General features: G+C 33.8%; 1 protein-coding gene across 2 annotated transcripts in view; it reads left to right on the top strand.

The window, feature by feature from the left end:
• The window catches only part of mirr (mirror), a 43,680-nt gene that overhangs the window by 931 nt on the left and 20,913 nt on the right, over positions 1–21,836 (top strand). Inside the window, exons 2-3 of one of the 2 annotated variants that reach the window (XM_053768368.1) lie at positions 15,590–15,903; positions 19,559–19,668. In XM_053768368.1, coding sequence (XP_053624343.1) covers positions 15,622–15,903; positions 19,559–19,668 — 392 coding nt within the window. In that variant the 5' untranslated portion in view covers positions 15,590–15,621. Of the gene's footprint in view, positions 1–15,573; positions 15,904–19,558; positions 19,669–21,836 lie in introns of both variants that reach the window. The other variant, XM_053768367.2, reaches the window with a different exon arrangement.

Here is a 21,836-nt window from a genome sequence, read left to right as displayed (position 1 = left end):
ATTTATTCATGTAACTGCAATTAAATTTAATTGATGATTTATTTGGAATAGTCGCATCGCACTTCTGGTTGAAAACTGGAATGCACGGTTAAGATGATTTGAACCATCACTTCTAAGTCTATTTCAAACTCATTTTTTTATTACCAAATAGGTACTTAATATGACATTAGTTTTTAAATTATATTTTCTATGACACATAATATTAACTCTGGAGATGTGAAATTTCTAACAAGACTTGGATATTTATACAATTGCTCAAAATAAATTCACAGACAATATCGATTATAATTTCAGTTGGATTACAGTTGAATATCGATTGTATCACAATTATTTTACCGTTTTGCTGTTGCGACAATAGTTGTCAGATTCATGGATCACCACTGAAGCAAAAACCGAAGTTGCCGTAGTATAGGTTTCGAAAAAATTAACGAACTTAACTTTTAAAAAATATGACTGAACATTCGAGGTCCAATTGTAATCCAGCTAAAGTTATAAGCGCGACTGTGGAGACCTATTCCTGTAAATTTGAATTATTTTATTTCATTTGTTATTACTGTATAATATTTTAAATTAAAAATATATTAATCACCTCTTTTTATAAAGTCGGTTACAGTCTACTTTGCTAATTAAATGACGATACGACATTTATAGGCAGTTAGGATTACACACGCAAATTCGAAGTCTCTTATTTTCATATCGCCGACAACCATAACATCTCTATCCCATTATCATTAAGTTACAATAACTATCAAGCTACTTAATTTATAATATAGGTATAATTATAAGTATGAAGTTATTTATAAAAATTCTGATTAGACGATAGTGAAATTTTGTTCAGTTCTCATGTTATAGGAAGAAAATAATATTTCTGTAACGGAGTATAGTCATCATAGTGATATTAAACGAAGCAATGTACTTGCGTTTGTGTACTAAATTATTCTGATTTTTTTTTAATTAATAATTTTTCTGATTTTTTTTATTATTGTGCTACAAACTTCAGTCGTGATAGGTCATGATAAACGAATTGCAAATTCTCACTAGACATGGCGTAGTGCAAAAATGCAATTCGATTTTGATTGTTGAATTCGTACCGTACTGCCAATTATTGACTTTAATTCATGCTATGTTAATTATTTATCACTTTCTCCGATTGTACAAATTTTTACAAGCTTTTATTTAGTTTCGTCTGTCCCGTCTGTCTGCAATTTAAATTTCACCTACCTCCACTAGTTCTACAGAGTTATAACTTAGGTATATATACTTGCTATTTCTATGATAATGCATTATCATGATATGTTCGATCGGATTTTACACCTAGGATCGGCTCCCATTGAGAGAAACTACAATGGTAAACTGCGCACGAACATGATGTTTTTGTCGCGTTTTGATTGTCATTTCAACAAATAATATAATTGCGAAAGTAAAAGAAAAAGACCTAAAGAAAAAGAAATCTGTGTTTGTTTACTTTTTAGTTATTTACGGTTTATCTACTTATTGTATTTTAAATTTCACATTCCTCTTTCCATCATTTGAATCTTTTAATGCGAAACATACTCAGTAATCGTGAAATCTCGAAAAATACTAGGACGTCACTATAATCGTGATTACTAAATGTAATCATGATTATTATAATCGTATACGTGATAAAAGCATACCTACAATCTGCATCGTTTAATCGATTGTGATAAATCATGAAATTATTGCGAAGTAATTATAATTAAAATAATTGCATTTCGTGTAATCTGTAAAATTGTAATCAAATATTACTTGCGATTACAATTACTTGTTACGTTGGCAAGTAATCATGATTAATTATAAATTATTATTAAACAAATTACAAATATTACGACATTACAAACGACATGCTTACGCTTACCTGCTCTTTTTATTTCTTCAATGGAAGTTTATTGCATTTAGGTTTAATATAACTTGACATTGTTATAAATTAAAAAATCAAATAAAACATGACATATGAATTACGATAAAAATAACAATAAAAATCCGAAAGGATATAAGATTCGGTTTGCTTATATTTTATACGGGTTATTGAAAGATTCTGTCAACATACAACTTTCAACTTAATTCAATAAAAACATTCCGATTATATTAATAAAATATATGTGTTATTCAATTTAGTAATCAGAACTATGGTTAGGTACTATATAAAAATTACCAACTAGTGCGTGATGCAAACCGATTATGAATTATAATCAATTTGCGGAGTTGATAAAAATTATGACTTGATCAAAATTTTCAATCAAGTGTTTTAAATCATATTATCTAAGGTAGAAGGTTTATTTAAAGAATTGCCGCTAATGGCAAATTGACACTTTTTTGTTTACAAACTATTGGTTATGGCAAATTGACTATGACAAATCATTTTCATTGGGATTGCGTTATGTTAATAACGCAATCCCAATGAAATGAAAAATTGTTTGTTTTGTACCATTGCTCAATTTCTTAGTTCATCTGTAATTTTCCGGCTAAGAAAATAAATTAGAGATTGGTTATCCTTAAACAATTTGTAAAATGAAAAGTGCCAATCTTATATTCTAAACTTGGACCTCGCGAACATAATACATTTTTACAAAATTGTGAATATTTCAAAAATGACTGAACCGATTTTGATGCCCCACGAACTAAAAAATCTATTGGCATATTCTACATACCTTTTAAATTTCATCAAAATCGGCCCTACGGTTCGAAAGTTATTGAGTTACGAACGAACATACATACAAAAAAAATATTTTTGCCCCAAGTAGGATGTTAGACTTCGCTCGCTCGGTCAATAAATCATGGATTTTCATTGGCTAAACAATAATACATAAGTACAATGGCGCTATGGTGTCGATTGATCAAAGCTTCTCTTTCTCAGCGAGATTGGTCGAACATTCAATACTTTCATGATCAAACAAATAATCATAAATTGTATTTGTTTGATAGATTAAATTTTATTCTGTACACCTAGCAACGCACTTATGCACCTTCAAGGTGCATAAGCACCTTCAATATTTGTTAAAAATCAAATTACAAAAAATAACTATTTTGAAAGTCGTTGAAAGTAGTTTTGGCGCAATCAAAGTTATTAAAATATTATCTCTTTTAATTTTACTATGCTGCACTCAGTCGTGTTACACGCGTAATTACCTATTTAAAAATATTTTTTAAGGTATCTATCAACTTACGTTTTCATGCACAGTAGCGCCATCTACTATATAAAGCGCTATTGACTATTAGCCCTTTTCACCAAATTCTACAGAATCGAGACTTTAGGTATAAAATTATTACAAAATGTCATAAGAATTGGCCCAGCAGAAATTATTAAATGACTGGTGGCTATGTGCGACGATATGGACAGGACATGTGATGAGGCAAAATGCCCTACCTAAACTTGAAAAATGTAGAGGACGACCATAAGCACAGTAAACAGAATGTACTAATTAAACGAAAGTACTTGCAAAACTAGTGATAAACAAAAACCATTTTTTTATTTGCAAAACATAAACACTAATTTTACAATTGATCTGAATAAGCCTCTTATTGCTTTCGTGGCTTGAAATCTAACATTATCTGTGGAGTGCATGTTGTTAATAAATTAATTTCGCGACTCCCTTCCTTATCAGATATCACTTTATTAAACCATGCCCGTATTAATATTGGGATACACTTATCTACCAATTCAGTTAGTAAGCTATAATTAAAATGGTGAAAAGTAGTTAATAAAGATAATACTATGGAAATATATCAGCCAACGGACGTATGCGTGCTGAACCATCTACTCCTGCTATCTGCAAGATAAGACTTACATTTAGGGGAGGGGAAATTCCCCTGATAAGGGGGGATTATACGCATTACTTCTTAATTTCGGAGCCTTTTCACTTTCGTTAATTCAGTCGACAACAGCACTCATTTTACCAATCTTTATACCATATTAAAACCGTCATAAAATTCGTTTAAATACTTAGTTAATAGGAATGCGAAGTTTTTTAATGCCAGGCCGGGTCCCATTGCCTTCATGGTACGTTTTTATTTAAATAGCAATTAAGTACAAGAATGGGCTGTAAAGGTTTGTATTGCGTTGTATCGTACGCTTTAGAGCTGGCCCTCAGACCGCAACACTGCGTGGCATCATTTTTCCTCTTCAAATAAAAATGTTTAACCACTCGCTTTATTTACCCAGAACGACTTCTTGCGACTAAAACTTCTCTTGACAAATTTTTTGCTTCTAAACTTTTGAAATTTGGACTTCGCACGTGATGTTGCTTTTGTATGCCGTTCGAGAAACAAAAACTAAAATAAAAATACGTCTAAATATAGGCAGATATTTCTCTCGCCTCTTTGAAACACCTCATAAATTCTAGAATCATCAGTGAAATAATCACAGCAATAAACAAAGTATTTCATTAAACTGCATTCATATGACGTCATCAGCAGAAAAATAACTTTCCCATAACTCTCCTCCAATACATACTAATATTATAAAAGTCTGTCTATCTGTCTGTCTGTCCGTTCTGCTTGTAGTTAAAGACTTTTTTCAAAAATCTACTCCCGTATGACCTAAATGTGGAGGGGGGGGGGGAGTTTATATGAAAATCGTGTCTGTTCCGCTTTTGTTAACAAATTCACGCGGTTTAATAAATTCTGGCAGAAATGTCACTAGATGAGTTCATTTATATGTACACCATCATATTGTTCCATTTTTACAATAAAATTCATACCTTGTACGTTTATTATAAAAAATACTGTTACGTCGTTTGAACAACTGATAGGTCTTAGTAATAAAAAAAATTGAACCTTTTAAATTCAGGTTTAAGTTTAAGCACTAACTAATTTATTTTACAACTCAGTATACTATTTCTATGCTAAATCATAGCACATTTATCTCCGAGCCTAAGTGAAATCAACCCTCTTTCTTTCCTTATACTCACACGCTGAATTATTATGATCTTATAAAATTCATGTACGAATTTCGAGCAAGCGTGAAGGGTCCAAATTGAATGCGTTAGGAAGCCATTCTATATGAAACACCGCCATGCCAGCCCGTTATACATAATGTAGAGAAGGGTTGCTCTACTTTGTAAACAGTTGTTTAACTATACCGTTTTGCACCCTAACTTGAGAAGATTGTACAAGAGTAGCAAAGCATCTCAGCTTACAAAAACATCGTGTGATTTGTGATAATTATTGTTGTAATAAAAATAAACTTGTTTTCACCTTTAAATAAATGTCTTTGACAGAGTGCAAATAAATATTATCTGTCCAGTTGCGCGCATTACTTGCGTTTGCATTTCACAAACAAGATGGAACAAAAGGCTACAAAGTTGTTTTTATTTAGGTCATGCGAGTGAAGCGGGGCGTGCGGACGAGTGTCAACTTTCAGATTAATATTTTGTACCTTAATATGCCTAAAGGCACGGGGATTGCTTACAACCAGCTCGTTACCGAACCGTATCTAATTGTTTATTTTCACTTCGGCCGTGTGCATAAAAAAAGAAATGCTTTTTGATCTTCATGAGATTAATTTAGCACCCCATGAAAATGTGAGCTATAAATATGCTAGATGTGACATTGATCGTCTTGATAATATTATGTCGTGGAAGGTAAAAAAATTTCTATGCTCATTAATTTTCAGGACCTGCAGTAATGAAGTGAACATGCGTGCACGGTCTCCAAACACGAAAACCGAAAAGCAAAACCTTCGCCATTCATTTAACTTCGTAATGAGCCATGAACAATTCTCATCATTTCTGCACATTCAGCCGCTCGCTCTGACCCCTTTTCTTCGGATTCATAATTTAACGTTTCATACCTTTTTTCGACTTCAATAAAGCATCATAAAGAGCTGTGATCAAGTAAATGTTCGTTTGGTAACCTATTGTTCTTGATAATGAGCCAAATGTAACGCAAGTATTCGAATAAAGTTGGTGTTATGCGATATCCCTCGGAAACTGAAACCTTTGTTAAACAGTCCGTCCATACAGCTGTCGTTTTACGTTTTAAAATGTTTATGGCAGAGGTGTTCATTATTAAAATAATTTTCTTTTCAGTATTTATTATAATTTAATAATCTTTGACTGGACCTTCTACTTCGTTCGATTGGTAAAATATACATGTGACGTACATATGTAGTTTTTCATATTTTTAATCATAATAACGAAAAATGAAACTCATTCAATGAAACCTCAGAGCGTAAACTGTGTAGCACCTTTAATACCGTAATCGACACCTTATTAAGCGGGGGTTAAAATCGGTCTCGAGTTAACCTCTCCTCGAGTCGCCGAGACTCATCCTAATCAGATAGGTGAATGAAACGCCGGTTCCCAGAAAATTTAATTAATTTCTCCGAAATGAAGGAGCTTCTCGCGGTCATAATAAATTTCCAAGTCTCGTTACGGCCGACGACGAATTTCTGATAGTGATGTCCATTCGAGCCCAGCACAACCGGATCCGTGCAACTGTGTGCGTGCGATCGCCAAGAACTTTGATCGACCCTCCATGGCCTTTCAGTTATGATTCCTCTCTCTACGCAATAAAGCATTAATCGCAATACCTCTTATTGGTTCGTGTTCTTTTTTATTTCATAAATGGCATTGCTTTGGTGATTTACTTTGAGATTGTAAGGAAATATTGCAGCGCTTATTGATGTTAAAGATGTTAGTAATATATATTATAAATTTCTACTTATACTATGTATGTATATTGTATAGCGCAAATTGTATAAAATAACCGAAACAAAAATAGCATACCTAAGTAATTTAATTCATATTAGATCTTTATAAATAGATATCAAAAGGTTTTAATGAGAATAACAAATCTTATAAGAAAAAACTATTTCAGTTGACACCGTTGAGAAATTTCGTATAATGTCGAATAACATGTGTAGAGTGAGATAATTATTACCTGAAAATGCAGAAAAAGGGCATAATACGATCATCAGCACTGTAAACACTGTTCCGCGTCGTTTCAGGCGTCGCACGCGCACCACGAATCTGTCATTAGCGGTCCTAATCAGAGGGAATTGCCATAGAGTGGAAGTTTATTGCTTTGTGAACTTAAAATACACATGTATGACGATTACAGTGTCTCGCCTACACTGCGTCGGATGAGGTGTTCACATATCATTAGTTCACACATCGTCGCGGGAATCGGGCGAGGCGGTACGGCGGCAACGCGACACACGAACAGAAAGAACGACAAGCGAGTTAAATAGTTAAACTTTAATTCGTAATTTCTTATTTGCAACTGTTACATAAAAAATCAATACTTAGCACAATAAAACAACAACAATAAATATAATTAACACCAAATAATTTATAGACATTTTCTTGACTTTGACATAAAAAGTAGTAATCAATATTCACAACCATAAAAAAATATCGCAGCCATATTCTACACCAACACTAGACTTATTACATTTTACACACGATGTTAACCTATATATTTAACTTGATTACCAAGTAATTATATTAGTCTCGGTTAATAACTACATAAAACCAAAATAATGAAAAGCAAACTTTTATAGCCATCATTATCTATTAAATCAAAATTCTTAGCAGGAAGTTTTAATGTATAATCACAGCAGTAAAAATAATTCAAACACTATAATAATAATTAAGCTAAGACGTAAACCAAGCACTAGTTACAATTATTCATTCTTAGTTATATTGAAGAAATCGACATTAAAATACTTAGAAAGAAGGTAACGATCCCTTGTCTTAATAAATTGCCTTAATTAATGTATAGAGAAACCTTTAATTTTGGATTCCCTTTACCGAACCTTGAACTTCGTGTGTCGGATAAGTTTCAAACTCTCCATCGTCATATTTTATATTGCTTTCGTTAAAATTATTTAATAGTAAATACTGTAAAAACATGCATCATTTATACCGATATATTTAAATAACAATGATGAAATTAATTAAATTTTGTGTTTTAATTTCAGTGTTATATTTCTTTTTTAAAGTCTTGTCAAAGCAAACACATTTATAATAATTTATATTGTACGGACCAAAGAACAGAAACTGTTGATTATCTGCAATACTTGCCATTTTAGTTATCCGTATGCGTGTCACGTGTCACTTGAAATATCCTGTACTTTCTGTAGCGGCAGTCACGGGCTAATGAATGCCATTTGCCAAAATATCTTTTCAGAAATTTTACATAATGTTACATGAATTACTTTTTCTTTACTTTTAATTATTACTCTTCAGTAATAATTAAGAGTAAAACTGTTTTTAAAATTACAAGTGTATATAAAAATTATAAATTCGTAAAATTGTTCACAGTTGTCATTTTTAAGGTTTATAAAAAACAATCGTAAAGACTGTTTGTTATCATTAAATCATTACCTAATTCCACCAAATTAGAATAGGTATCAAAAAAGTTTTACTTTTTATTTTCCACTTTTTTTTCTCATCACTCCAATTCGAGTATAATTAAATCGGGCCAAAATACAATTCGTCCCCGTCCCTACACTGAGTTATTTTGGTAATACAGTCGTCGATTAGTGAGTAACGACAGGGCGACGCAATAAAGGTCCGCTAAGAGCAGCGCGGGATGTTTTGAATCGCCACCGCTTTAATAGCAGCTGTATTAACCGATAATTCAAATTTCGAACCGCACCGTTCTAAAACCAACATGGCACAACACTAGATAGCCATTTACTCGACATAACGGGTCAGGAGAGAATTGTGCGGTGTGTCGCGTGTTGCTTTTCATTTTAGGTCACTACGAAATTGTCGAAAAGTCATTGTTTCCTTTATAATTGCATTTGTAAATTGTAATCAACTGCAACATCAGATAATATTTATTCCATCTTTAAGCCTAATACTGCCACAGAACGTGGTGTAGTTAACCAAAAACCTATTTCATTTGATACAATTCTAAAATAGTTATCAAGTGTAATAGAAAACTTTATCCATGAAAAAGTGGCTGAATTGAATAAAACTCATTTCCTTCCAAAATATTATATTTATTGAATAATTATTATATGGATTATATATATGGATTATTATTGAATAATTATAATCCATATATATAATCCATATATAATCCATATATCCTTTCCGCAGCCTCATAAGGTATTCTTTCCTGATCATTATCAAAGTTACGATTGTCTGTTAGCATGTCGTCGCGACTGTGACTTGAATCCGAAGCTAAGGAATTCACCTGGTGATGACTATGAACGCTTAAAACAAAGGACTTTTAAGTGTAAAACGGTCATTTTGAATACTAATGATTAATATCCATTTCAGAAGCACAGGAATGTAACGGTTAAAATTGAGGATATTAAAACAATCTATTTTTTAAATTTCATGTAAGAATCATCGTTATTGGAAGTATAAAATTTATTCAGTTAAAATACGTTTTTTCATATAATAATTATATTATAATAAAATTAAAAAATTTAATAAAAATCTTAAAGATGTTAGATGAAGGTATAAGTAATACTATATTCGGAATTGGAATGTAATATAAAAATATAAGATTCTTGTTGAATACTAATATCAGCCTAATAGTAAAGGCGAGACTATTGCAAAGTTGAGGTGTATATATACACAAAAGAGTAAATCAATGAAAAGACTCAAATGTGCGAACTAAACTGAATGTTTCAAGATACAGTATTCACAATCAAAAATGCAATGTTTCCCTGCACTATGCACTTTATGGCATGCCAACATACCCACAAAGCAGTTACGATTGCATCAATCTAATTTCAGAGTTGATGTAGGAATGCTAGACGTTCTCACATACGGCCATTATTAGGCATAATAATCCTGGCTAATAATAGACAGAAACCAAAACAAGCATGTTTCCCAATTTACCAACCTGCGACAACTTCATTAGTGGAATAAAACGATTTATCGTTCGAATTTTAATCGATTGCTTATTCGAATAAAAAAACCCCGTCGCGAGCACATTTGTGGACTCGATGGAGTGTATCGAACGGGTCTCCGATTCCTTTCGACGCAGTTGCAATTTTATGAATGAGTTGCTTGAATGAAGACTAAAGGTTCGGTTGAGTCAGGTTATACGGTGAGTGAATGTGTAAAAATGTGTGCTTCCGTTGCTAACACATTAAAACAAATAATTTTCAGGCGAATTCTTTAACTCACGCAAAAGTGGCGGCAAGTTGGTACCTATAAAAATACAAATTTGAAAAATTATAATTACAGTAAGCTACCTCGACAAAATTTCCTTTCAAATAAAATAACTAGCTCAAAATCGATTGATACGACACAAACTTTTTATAACACCTCTCTGTTTACGTTACGTGGGTGTTGAAATGCAGCTTGTGGTTTATTTATTGCTGAAAAAATTATTCACATCTATGCCAAAGAAATATTATTATTTTTTTCTGCAGTCACAGCATTCAATAATTTTGAATGAAGTAATTCCTAATACGTTCCAAAAGATCCCGTAAATTTATTTTTATATGTGTGCCGGTAAATAATTTTAATTGCAAATCGTCACACGAAACTCCTTTTACAATCTAGGTATTGTTTTTTGTTTAAGGAAAAGTCATCTCGTGTTTAATATCAAGATCGTTATGAAAGTTTATTATCTTAGCTCTATTGCAAAGTTCACACAATCGTTAAGTGCACAATTTCTATTTATGCAGAGAATGGCTTTACGTTTAACGATAGAATTAGATTCATAGACTGATTACAAAAAAGGAACCACCATAGTACAACATACCCACATTGCTGCTAGATCAGTTTAGTTTGATAACCGACTGTTATATTGCCTACGTTTATTGCCTGAATAATAACAGTTTTACAGTAAATAAATTAAGTTCACTTTCGTACATACAATGGCATAATAATCAACAAGTGATTAGGAGGTAAATATGAATATGTATTCATTTATTTTCTTTACGTGTTTATAATTAATTGTCTTAAATCTTAGAAACCAGTAAGATTTTTCCAAATACTTGTCATTTACTTTATGATTTTTGTAAGTAAATATATATGTATTGAAAATAAAACTATCTAATGTATTATTAGTAAGTATATTATATATATATACTTAATTATAACTTAGGTAGGTAAGGTTTCATTGAAGACAACGATTATTTTCTTCTATACTTTTTTAAGTTTTATTGAAAATTTTATATTTTTTCTCGAATACAAAATTTCTTCTTTTTTCTTTCTTCATAGAAAACACAAACATAAAAAAGCAAGTCACGTAAAAACTACAATACATCCATACTTCATACCACATCGACCTTAACCCAGGGCATCTCAGGGCATACATTCATAATGTTATTAGTAACATATTATATTTTCTATTCTAAGAGTATTAATTTCTCATTTAACACCATTATAACGTATTATCTATACATTAGCTTTGCCGAGTGTCAGAACGCCCTGGTTCCTTCACAATATTTATTCTGCCCTAATTCACCCTAATTAGGAAGGTGTGAGTGTGAATTTCAATGGCGTGATGCATTTGAGGGTGGGCCAAATTCAAACGTTATCTACACAGATATCTTGACACAGGATGTGGCCGAAATAGACATAACGCAGCCGCGATCCGCCATATAATTGTCCAATTAAACAATTTTATGTAAATAACCCAAAATGATACCAAAATTTGAATTATGTTTGAGAAAAGGTGTTTTATCGGGGTGAGTGACCGCGCACATCGGGATTAGTTCTGGAGAAAGCCGCATGTCGGACATATTCATGCTATACCGAGCACACTTAATCACTATATCTTAGATCATTGAAAACTGACTGCAAAAAAATTAGAAGCATGGGCGTTTATTAATTATAGTTTTCCTATTCACGCGATCAGTTGCGCGTCCGCAATTAAGAACGGATCACACGATACGACCGCACACTCTAATAATAACTGATAATCATTCATGACAATGTGAAGAGGACTAAACTTGAAAAACAATTCACACTCGCATCATACGCAACAAAAACTTAATACGGTTTCTGTTCGCTGTTTTTGCTTTGTTAATTTTAATTGCAGTGGTTAAAAATATTATGTCCAAGTTTAATGTTGCTGTTTATTTAATTAGGTGTTAGTGGTTTTTAGTGGAGACTGTTGAAAGGCTTCTAGTTTCTGAATGTTGCTAAGCTGGAGCTGAGCAGTTAATCCTGATTGGCGCTATTGGCGTCCAAGTCTGGCGATCGCTTCCTCCACAGATTAGTTTAGATATCTAGTGTCCGTCGTAAAACTTAGCTTGTCTATTTTTTGTTCGGAAACTTCCAACCTCGAATACTGCGACAGGGGATCAATAACCCTTGAACAGAAAATAAATTTTAAAGACTTAAAAACAACGACCATAAAACCCAGCAAGCAAGCAAGGTCTTTAATCAGATTTAACCGACTTTTGAAGAGGTAGAGATTATCAAGTCGACATTTCTTTGTTTCCTCAATGATTCTTATTCTGTCGTGGTCTATATTTGTTAAAATTATAAAAATATATGTTCAAATCTTTAAAATAAATCTTTTGTATCGTATCTTGTTCATACAACGCATACAAGAGTAAATCAGATTGTAGAATCAATGAAACCGTAACATTAACAATGCAAGTGTGTGCAACTTCAATCTAGATAAAAGTATTTACATAAAATTTAAATTAAATTATTATATTTATTTTGCATTAATCCCCACACAGCTTAACAATCTGTGGCTACACGCACGAAAATATCTTGTGACTGTAGAACAAATGATTTTATTACAGATACCAATCAGTGGCAATTAACCTGATGTTAAGAAGAGGAAAAAATGTGCTAGATTGGAATATTTCGCACACGCTTTTCTCAAGACGAGGAATGTTCGCGGGTAGCGTGACGCTCGGCTCCTTATCAGCATATCTATCAAATTGTGATACTTTTTCTAGGGCGATTATGTGCGAAAAAGGATTATATGGCAACCTCGATATTAAAACAATAGTATCGCATATCAGCGTTCATAATGGTTGAGTGCATCACGTGGTGCTTGTTATCCAACAACAGCAAGAACATGCTGTCGACAACGGTCGCAATAGCCTTAGAGCGTACTGTAAACATGGAGCCTAATACGTTGGTTGTGCTCGACCCTTTGTCCAATACTACAAGATTACCGTAACACACCCGTTCCTTGCCCTGTCACGAGAATGTACTTCCACATATTAAACATTAGCAAATACCGCATCCAACGAAGCATACGGTGTCTTATCGTAAATTTAATACTTTAATGATGTCTCCAAAGGTCCGACTTTGATAAAAAAGGCCAGTACCTGGAGCGTCGGTCGGCTGCACCAGCTACATGTCATCGATATTTTTTGCCGGACTGATGTCTTTAACGAAATTCATGTCATTTGGCCTGATTTCTCTAAGATTAACTTTTTTACATATTTAACAAATAGATCGGGCCCTTATACGCTCGAATATTCAGTTACATGGTTTAACACTTAAAAGGGCTTAACGACTCTAACACATCCTGCGGGTTACGATAAAAAACGCAACAAAAAGAGAATACTTCTCATGTTTGTTTTTTAAAAGATGTCTGCTAAAGATAAGGCGCAGCGGCACTTTAATCCTGCACCGTCCGATATTTGAAAAGGATATGATGACAACTTTTTTGTCTCCTTTATCTAATAAGCACATATAACTGATACTTATGGATGTACATTTACTGATTGTCGACAAGGCTAAAGATATAGATAATGCACTAGCTCTCAAATAGTTCAGCAACGTCGACCCTAACTAAAATATAATTTTAATAAATAACTTGATGCAACGTTTTACATGCAATTTCACAAGTTTGTGTCTGTTATGTGTGAAAGTGGCACCTGTCTCATTCCCAAGTGTTCATTATGGCCCCTTAAAAGTGTCTCCACACCGCCGTGGAAACAGAATTAATCTAATCATAACGTTTTCAACAACAAAATTTTGTTAGCTAAATTGTTCAAATCACTTATCTTAAATTCATATTCGTGTTGACAAGTTGTAGCTTTTGAGACAATTAGAATACACAGATTTAGTTGTAAAATTTGTAAATTAGTTTAATAACACATTTCAGTCTGACATTTAGGTAGGTAGCGTATTTATATGTCTAGACTTATAGACTTCAGGTATATACAAATCTGATACGACCATTGTCAATTTCACAAAGGAGAGACATATGTTACTACACACTCACACATACGCAAATCAATGTAATGGATTTACAAAGAATATAGATCCATTGAAATGGCCGATAGAATAGTGGGATATGTTGAACTAGAGGTACAAAATTATGTCGCTTATCCAGATACTCCTATCGTCTGAACAGATTGAATCCCATTTAAGCACTTCGACGATTTCATAGTCACCTTGGCTAAATCAAAATCATCTTTAATGTTATACACTTTAGGTTGCATGACGTGTGGTGTGCGGCGAACACCTACCGCTGCTACTATATACAATGTTCGCAAGCAAGGATTAAATAACTATGCAGGGTATGTAATGTAGGTAATACAGGGTTTCGACGTTTAACGGCTTCGGGATTACCTCAATAATACCCTTAACACAACAAATGTTTTTAGCCCGCCGCGATCCAATGTGTGCGTACCGAATTGTAGGATATTGATAAGCTTACACTACGGTGGTGTGGTGGGGGGATGTGGAGAATGGCGTGTTTGGGCATGAAGCCCTACCGGTAGACAGGTCACGGCGGCTTATACCACAGTCAACCGCGGACTAACTTGCTAGGCTTACGAAGCGCTAACACCCCCTCCTTACATAATTAAAGGTTAAACACACAAAGGTGCGTACAGTTTTTTGTACAAAGAAATAACGCGAACCGCAGTTTACGTCCTGATCAAATAAATAATACGTCACTAGGACTTTCTATCAAAAAGATTAATGTCATCTATCGGGAGTATTCTCATTCTGTAGGTTTTTTCCGGAAATATCCTATAATAACATGGGAAGGACACAATGGGGGAATTAATTATGATTTTCTTTCAAAATGTGACACATGGTTGTGTCATAAGCGGTCGGGTGGCATTTCTCGGTTTCTAATCCCATACAGGACACAATGAGCATCGGACGGTTGGGGACCATTTTTCACTCGAATGACAAATATTTAGAAAGTTATTTATCTACGTATGTTCAATTAAAAGGCAGTACGTGCCGTGTCCGTCTCCGCTTTATGATCGAACAACAACGGATGTTTATTCTGTTACAACTCATCGATTCAGGTAGTCGGCCAAATAAAACCATTACGACGCTCTATTGTCATTTACTTTTAATCCTTCAATCGTATTACTTTCCGATGCATGGCTTTTTCACACAGTTCATTAAACTAAAAAGAGTTTCTGGAGCGTTTCGAATTTGCGTACTGACGACGTTGCAGGCACGCCCAGCACACCCCTTTCACACATTAAACGATCATTTATTATCCATCAGTTTGATTTTATGCTAATGCACTATTCATTTGTCATTTGTTATCAGTAACCACGTAAGCGTAAGAATATTTATTTGCCAAGCGATTGCGCTGTGCGTCGTCGGAGGCCTCCTAATTGAGTTTGTTTTGCAAAGCGAATGTGGAAACGTGCCATAAAGGCATTTCAAAATTTACAACTTACAGAGCACCATATCGACAGCCTCAAACAGTCCGCCGCCGGCGCAAGCGGGAATGAGCAGCGGAGGGGGTGCAAGCGGTGCGGGGCGCGCGAGTTCCCCAGCGGCGGGCGCAGCTCGATGCTGCGACACGGGCCGGCCGATCTTTCAGGACCCCATCACCGGGCAGACCGTGTGCTCGTGCCAGTACGAGTTTCTCAACTACCAGCGGCTGGCGTCTGGCGTGCCGCTGTCCATGTATAGCGCGCCATACTCCGACGCCGCTGCCACCGCCGCCGGCATGGCCGCCTACTTTCCAGCCCTTGCCGCTGACCAACCCCCGTTTTACACAAATGCTGTTAGTATATTTTCATTTTTTTTAGGTACCGAGGTAAGAATCACAGAGTGGAACGATTAAATTATCAAAACCTTAGTTTCTTTGGTATGTTTAACAAATTTGTTCAGTCGTCTCAAATAAAGAAATATAGTGTAAAATCATTGGTCAAAATAATGTTGAAAATTGTAGACCTAAAAAGTAACAATAGACGAACAAAAAATATTGTTGTTCAACATCAAGATAGAGTACGGTTTAATAGCATTAAAATTCGAATAAATTAATTCGCTCGAACAGAACTAAACTAAACTCTGCGTCATTCGCTACGATATCTTTAAAATCAAAAGAATTATAACCAACTACAAATCTCTATTTATATCGATAGTGTTTTTTTCTCTCAGCTTCGTCTATGAAAGGTATTACGTTATAATAATTAGGATACGATGTCAAAATAGAGCCATGGATACAGCCACTGCCTCTTGTTAACGAATCACAAAGACACGACGTAAAAAATACACATAAATTAGAATCATAATCCGCTGATGTATATTCTTTTGTCCGTCAATTCAAAAAAGTTGTTCCTACGCTGGTCCGATTTAATAACTTAATAAGTTTAACAATTTCATTCTTGGAGATTAAAATTTATCTCCTGGAACCTATATCGCTTGCGCAGCGGGATTATATTTTTATTCTATCGCTATTTATGTTTTGACACAAAGATTATGCTATTCGGACATTATCAGGATATTGATGGAATCAAATATATATTGTAACTCGAATTCGATTTTTTTTGTAATTACATGATTTGGTATCGTTGGCGATAAGCAATCAATATTACTGATGTTTCCATTTCATCGCATAAAAGCCGGGAAAACAATACTTGTAACAAAAATGCTAGTCGTAATAATAGCGAGTTCCGTCGTAATCCATGTGTGTGGGTAGTGACTTTGAATGATAATGATCATAACAACATAAAAGTAGCCACGGTGCGTAATATATGACGTGTAGTAAAACTTTTGGAGGAAGGTGTTAAAAGGTGGGGCTCTGAACGTGTCTCGGCAGATGATTCAATCATTCATATAGATATGATCATATATCATCGGCGAAAGTGTGAACTCACCGCCCGCAGCCTTGCCTTCAATGGGATCCTCACTCGTTTTTTTTTTCACGCCTTTTATATTGTCTACAATTCATAATTTTGTTTTGACTCTCAAGGACTGCAACCGAAATATTTCTTTGTCTGTTCCTAAATTTTGTTATGAGTTTTGTGTGTTCATTTGATTGATGTCTCAGTGGAAAAATAATGTACTTGAAAGCTCACTGATATTATTACTTCTTGCACACATGTGGCCCGCTTACAGGAAACGGACGTTCTTATATTGAAAAAATAATAATTTATAGTTCCAATGAATTCTGAAATAAATCATCCTCATCACTATGTAACTCATTAATTGATCTGCGGTTTATGTTTGTCGTAACTCAAGATAATAATAACATCAATGGCGTTTCGATTCGACGACGTCTCGACTCACTTCGGCCGTATTTTGAGTCGGAAATAATACATAATTACAGTCTGGTTCGAAATAGTTCAGCTGGAGTTTATTTCACGGCTGCAATAATAAATTTATTGCGGAATTATACATTGCGATCGCGATTCACATTAACCCTTTAGCCTACTACATATATACTAGGTTTTATTTGGAAACATAAAAATTGCGGTTGATGCAGTTATTTTTCTATTATTATAAGTTAACTTATAACATTAACTGATTCTTATCAACACGCCAATTTGCCATATAATATTACTTAGAATAAAATAAATCCGAGTTCAATGGTTATAGGTTTCGTCCGTCTTTACCTACATTTTTATATAAAGTTTTTACAGTATCCGTGCTGACTACCTCACTTGAAGGATTAAATTCATCCGTTCCACAAAATATTCGTAGTTTAAGTTGTAAATGTAAAAGGATTATAGGTGGGTTCCATTAAACTTATGATGTTGATACCAATAAAGATTATGTGCCTTTTTTTGTCGTTGAAATATTTTAATACCTGTCATCGTGTTGGGAGTTGTTATATGGGATATTAAGTATTTGTATTACTTCTATGTAGATAAAAAAATAATAGTATTAAATTAAAGCCTTACATTAAAAATACTATAAACAAATCTACGTAATCAAAATCAACAAAGAAAATCCAACGGCCGTTTTGCAGCATTTTAATAAAAATCTAAATAATCGTCAAAAATTATATTTTGATTTAAGTGAAAGCTCATTTCGGTAATTTGTTATATTTTAGTTTGTTTCGAATGACAATACAAAATATAGATACCTAATGTTACATATTGTGATTATAATATTTTTTGACAAAAATATAAATATATTTAAGTGTATGAAAGATACGTATTTAATAAATACAAATTATAATCTTAATTATGACATCCAGCATGCCGTGATTGATGTTCGAATGTATCAGCGGTCGCTTTTATAATATTTATCAACGGAAACACAACAAATACATTTTTGTAAGTCATTTGAACCTTCAAAAATATTACAGGAATGACAAAAAATAAATTTCGCTTTATTATTAATTCACAGCTCATGTAAATTCAATTTCAATTTTAGCCAATAAGTTTCAAGCTGCATTTTATAGGCAAATGTCGTTAGCATTCATAAATCGAAGTGCATATTTGCGTTACGACTTAGTAAGATTATTGGAGGTAACAGAAAACTGGAATTATAGCTATCAGAGAGGAGAGGTCGGAGCAACAAAGAGCGACAGCGCGACTGGATTACGCTGTCGTACTTGAGTAAAATTTATTATCGGATTTTCGATTCGGCCACCAATGAAGTTGTTGGACAACAAAATCTTTTGATAGATTTATCCTGGTTGACCGCATTAAGACTCGCTCCGAAGTTATTTTTAATGCATTGCTATAAATTTTTTGGACCTTCTGTCCGTTAGTTTGCCTGAGTTTTTATGCCACTTTTTGCCATTTTACTTACAAAACTTCAGCGAAGACATAAGTATAAAATGTACCGCTTAGCTAACAGTAAGTTATTAATCATAATGGTGAACATACAAATCGTAGTAATAAATTTAGTTGTTTATCTTGACGACATAAAAGAAAGCAAAGTTCAACAATCTTGAGAGACAAAAAAAGATACATTTGTCGACCGAAAGATGATTGATGCGTGTGGCTGGTATCTTCGCCCATTAAATAATAATAGTTAGAACGAAACTCTAAAGCGATCGATCAAGAAATCAATCCGATGAGGATCATTTTCGTAATGGATCGGGTTAAAGCTACCGGAAACGTTGAAGGAGAATTCGAAGATGTTTATTTTATAATAGCCATGTTTAACGAGATTATGATGGGCTTATTAAAAATCACGATGAACAAACTTGTGGCTCCGACAATCTAGCTTCAGATATGATTTATTGTTGTAGTGTGATTCTCATTAAGGTTATCATTCCATGTATGTGTCTGATTTTTATCTCTTTTACTGTAAAGTGTGAGATAACCGCTTCGGTTGAACACTTTTTTTTAATTTTGCGTTTGCTTTCTGAGTTTTCTTTGTTCGTGTTTCAATTTTAGTTGCCATACTTACAATTTACTTCAAGCTACTAAATTTTGTATTGAATTAATTTAAATTTGATGGAGTGTAATTGATCGCAGGCTGCAGGCATCGAACTGAAGGAGAACCTGGCGGCGAGCGCAGCCAGCTGGCCGTATCCCACTGTTTATCACCCCTACGACGCGGCCTTCGCAGGATACCCTTTTAACGGGTAAGTCATGATTTTATTACACTTAATTTATGCTCAATTTCCAAGGATCAGCTCACTCCACGGGATTTACTACTGGTTTTTAGAATTAGTTATAATTTTTTATTTTCAAATTTCACTGTAATAACTCGATATAGTTCTTCACCTCATCATTCTAAACCTGATAAAAATTCTATTTAGAGGTCTATCTATCTTAATAGTTTTATGTCCATTTCGAAACTTTGTCCACATTTCGAATCTCCAATATAGATAAAGTTTTTTGATTAGACACAGGTATACAATGGCAAACTAAACTGCAACGATTAGTAAATGGTCCAGTTTATCTAAAATTCAGTGCTCTCTCTCGACGTTGTGACAGCATTGGGGAGTTTGGATCTGGCATAATTAATTTTTGAGCAAGTCGCGCGGTGCTGTCAGTAGACAGCGACGTCGATAGATAAGTCCCCACGGCTACTGGATCGACAGGCGGATGCACAAATCTCTGAAAGAGGTGGGCTTTTACTGTCATAGTGTCTACCGCTGGATTGCTGTATTTGGGAATTCAAATAGTAAAGCTAAAATCAATAATCCTAATATCGGTCCAGAATATGCTCGTAACCTTTAACACAGAACAGAAATTTGTCAATTGATAATTCCTGTCGAGTATTAGGACAGCTAAGGGATAGCCTGTGTCCACCTGACTTAATGCGACTGCATTGATAGTGAATATTGAATGGCGGGTCTATCTTTGAATGTGTTTGATTGAGTGCTGCATTGACAGTGACCTGAGTACATCAATTTGTGATCATGTTCGGAAGTGGAAAGTTTATTAAGTGTGTTAAATCGATAATCTAAAAGTTTTATAATCTGCACTAGTACGGCCACTTTCAAAATCGAATTTTGTTTATTTATCGCAACGAAAATGTCATCTTAAATCATTTCTCATGTACTGCTGAGTGTAGATGGCGTCATGCAAATACCATTTCTTTCGGCCTTGAGCACTTCTTATCTATGCCTTTATTGAAGGATTTATATCATCGGTATATCTTATGCGTTTTCTTCTGTTTTAGTCCCTATTAGAATTTAACAGCCTTCCAACTCAATCTACCATCCTCACTCCTGCTAATGGGAAAGGCATTAGCTCGACTTTTGCTGAGCAAAGACTTTAGCTGCCTACTTATTTCAGTATGTCGGACTGTGGCGAGCAATTTATTTCCAAGCATAACGCTATAATTTACGCTGCGCCAAATTGAATTTAATTTTTTAACAACGTGATATATCAATACCAGAACAGCTTAATATTTGGAATTTACTGTTACATACAGTGTGATTTATCTATTAAGCATACCTATCGACACATGAGCCTTATCGTTATCAGCTATGTAAAATGGATGCGAGGCAGACAAGACGATAGCGGCAACATGTAAGGACACAAAACATGAGTTTATTAGATAATTATAAATGTTAAATTTATCTATCGGTGTCGTTTACCGCTGTGGATAAAATCATTTTCCACATATTTTTATTTTTTGGTATTTGAACGTCTTCAACTGGAAAAAAGGGAGTTTGGAGTTGTAATGAATCTTCTAAATTTTTACCTACATAATCAATTAATAGTAAAAAATCATTTAAATAATAATATTTCAACACAATGATGCTTATTACTGAGAAATATAATGATGAATCAAATCATAATCAAAATATAGTCAGTGCATTAATTTTGATGGGAGCACATGATTAAACTACAAATAAAAAATAAACACTGCAGGTACTTATTGGCTGTGTTACTTTACAAAAAGGAAAAAGATTGTATATTGGCAATAACAGCATAATGAAAAAGATTGACGAATATATGAAATAGCAATTCAATAAATATACTTAAAGCATGGTGAATATCCAAATATGGGCAAAAGTGCAAAAAGTAGACTGTATTTATTGAAAGTTGGTTGAAAATTACGACAAGAATACAGCCTATTTTACCAACTTTGAAAATAATAAGTCGATAAGACAGAAATGAATCACAGATACAAAAGATAACTGTTACACCAATCAAGATAACAACCGTATTTACGCATATAACATGTGACAATCGATATCGGAAATGACATCGCGATGACATTTTGCTAACTTATGGATTTACAAAATTCACAGTTGACTTCTACACACCAATAAAGTAAAATCAGTCTTTTATT

This window comes from Plodia interpunctella, chromosome Z, assembly GCF_027563975.2.
Source record: "Plodia interpunctella isolate USDA-ARS_2022_Savannah chromosome Z, ilPloInte3.2, whole genome shotgun sequence".
Classification (NCBI taxonomy): Eukaryota; Metazoa; Arthropoda; class Insecta; order Lepidoptera; family Pyralidae; genus Plodia; species Plodia interpunctella.
The sequence above is the reverse complement of the archived record's forward strand: the minus strand, read 5'-3'. Positions and strand labels throughout refer to the sequence as shown.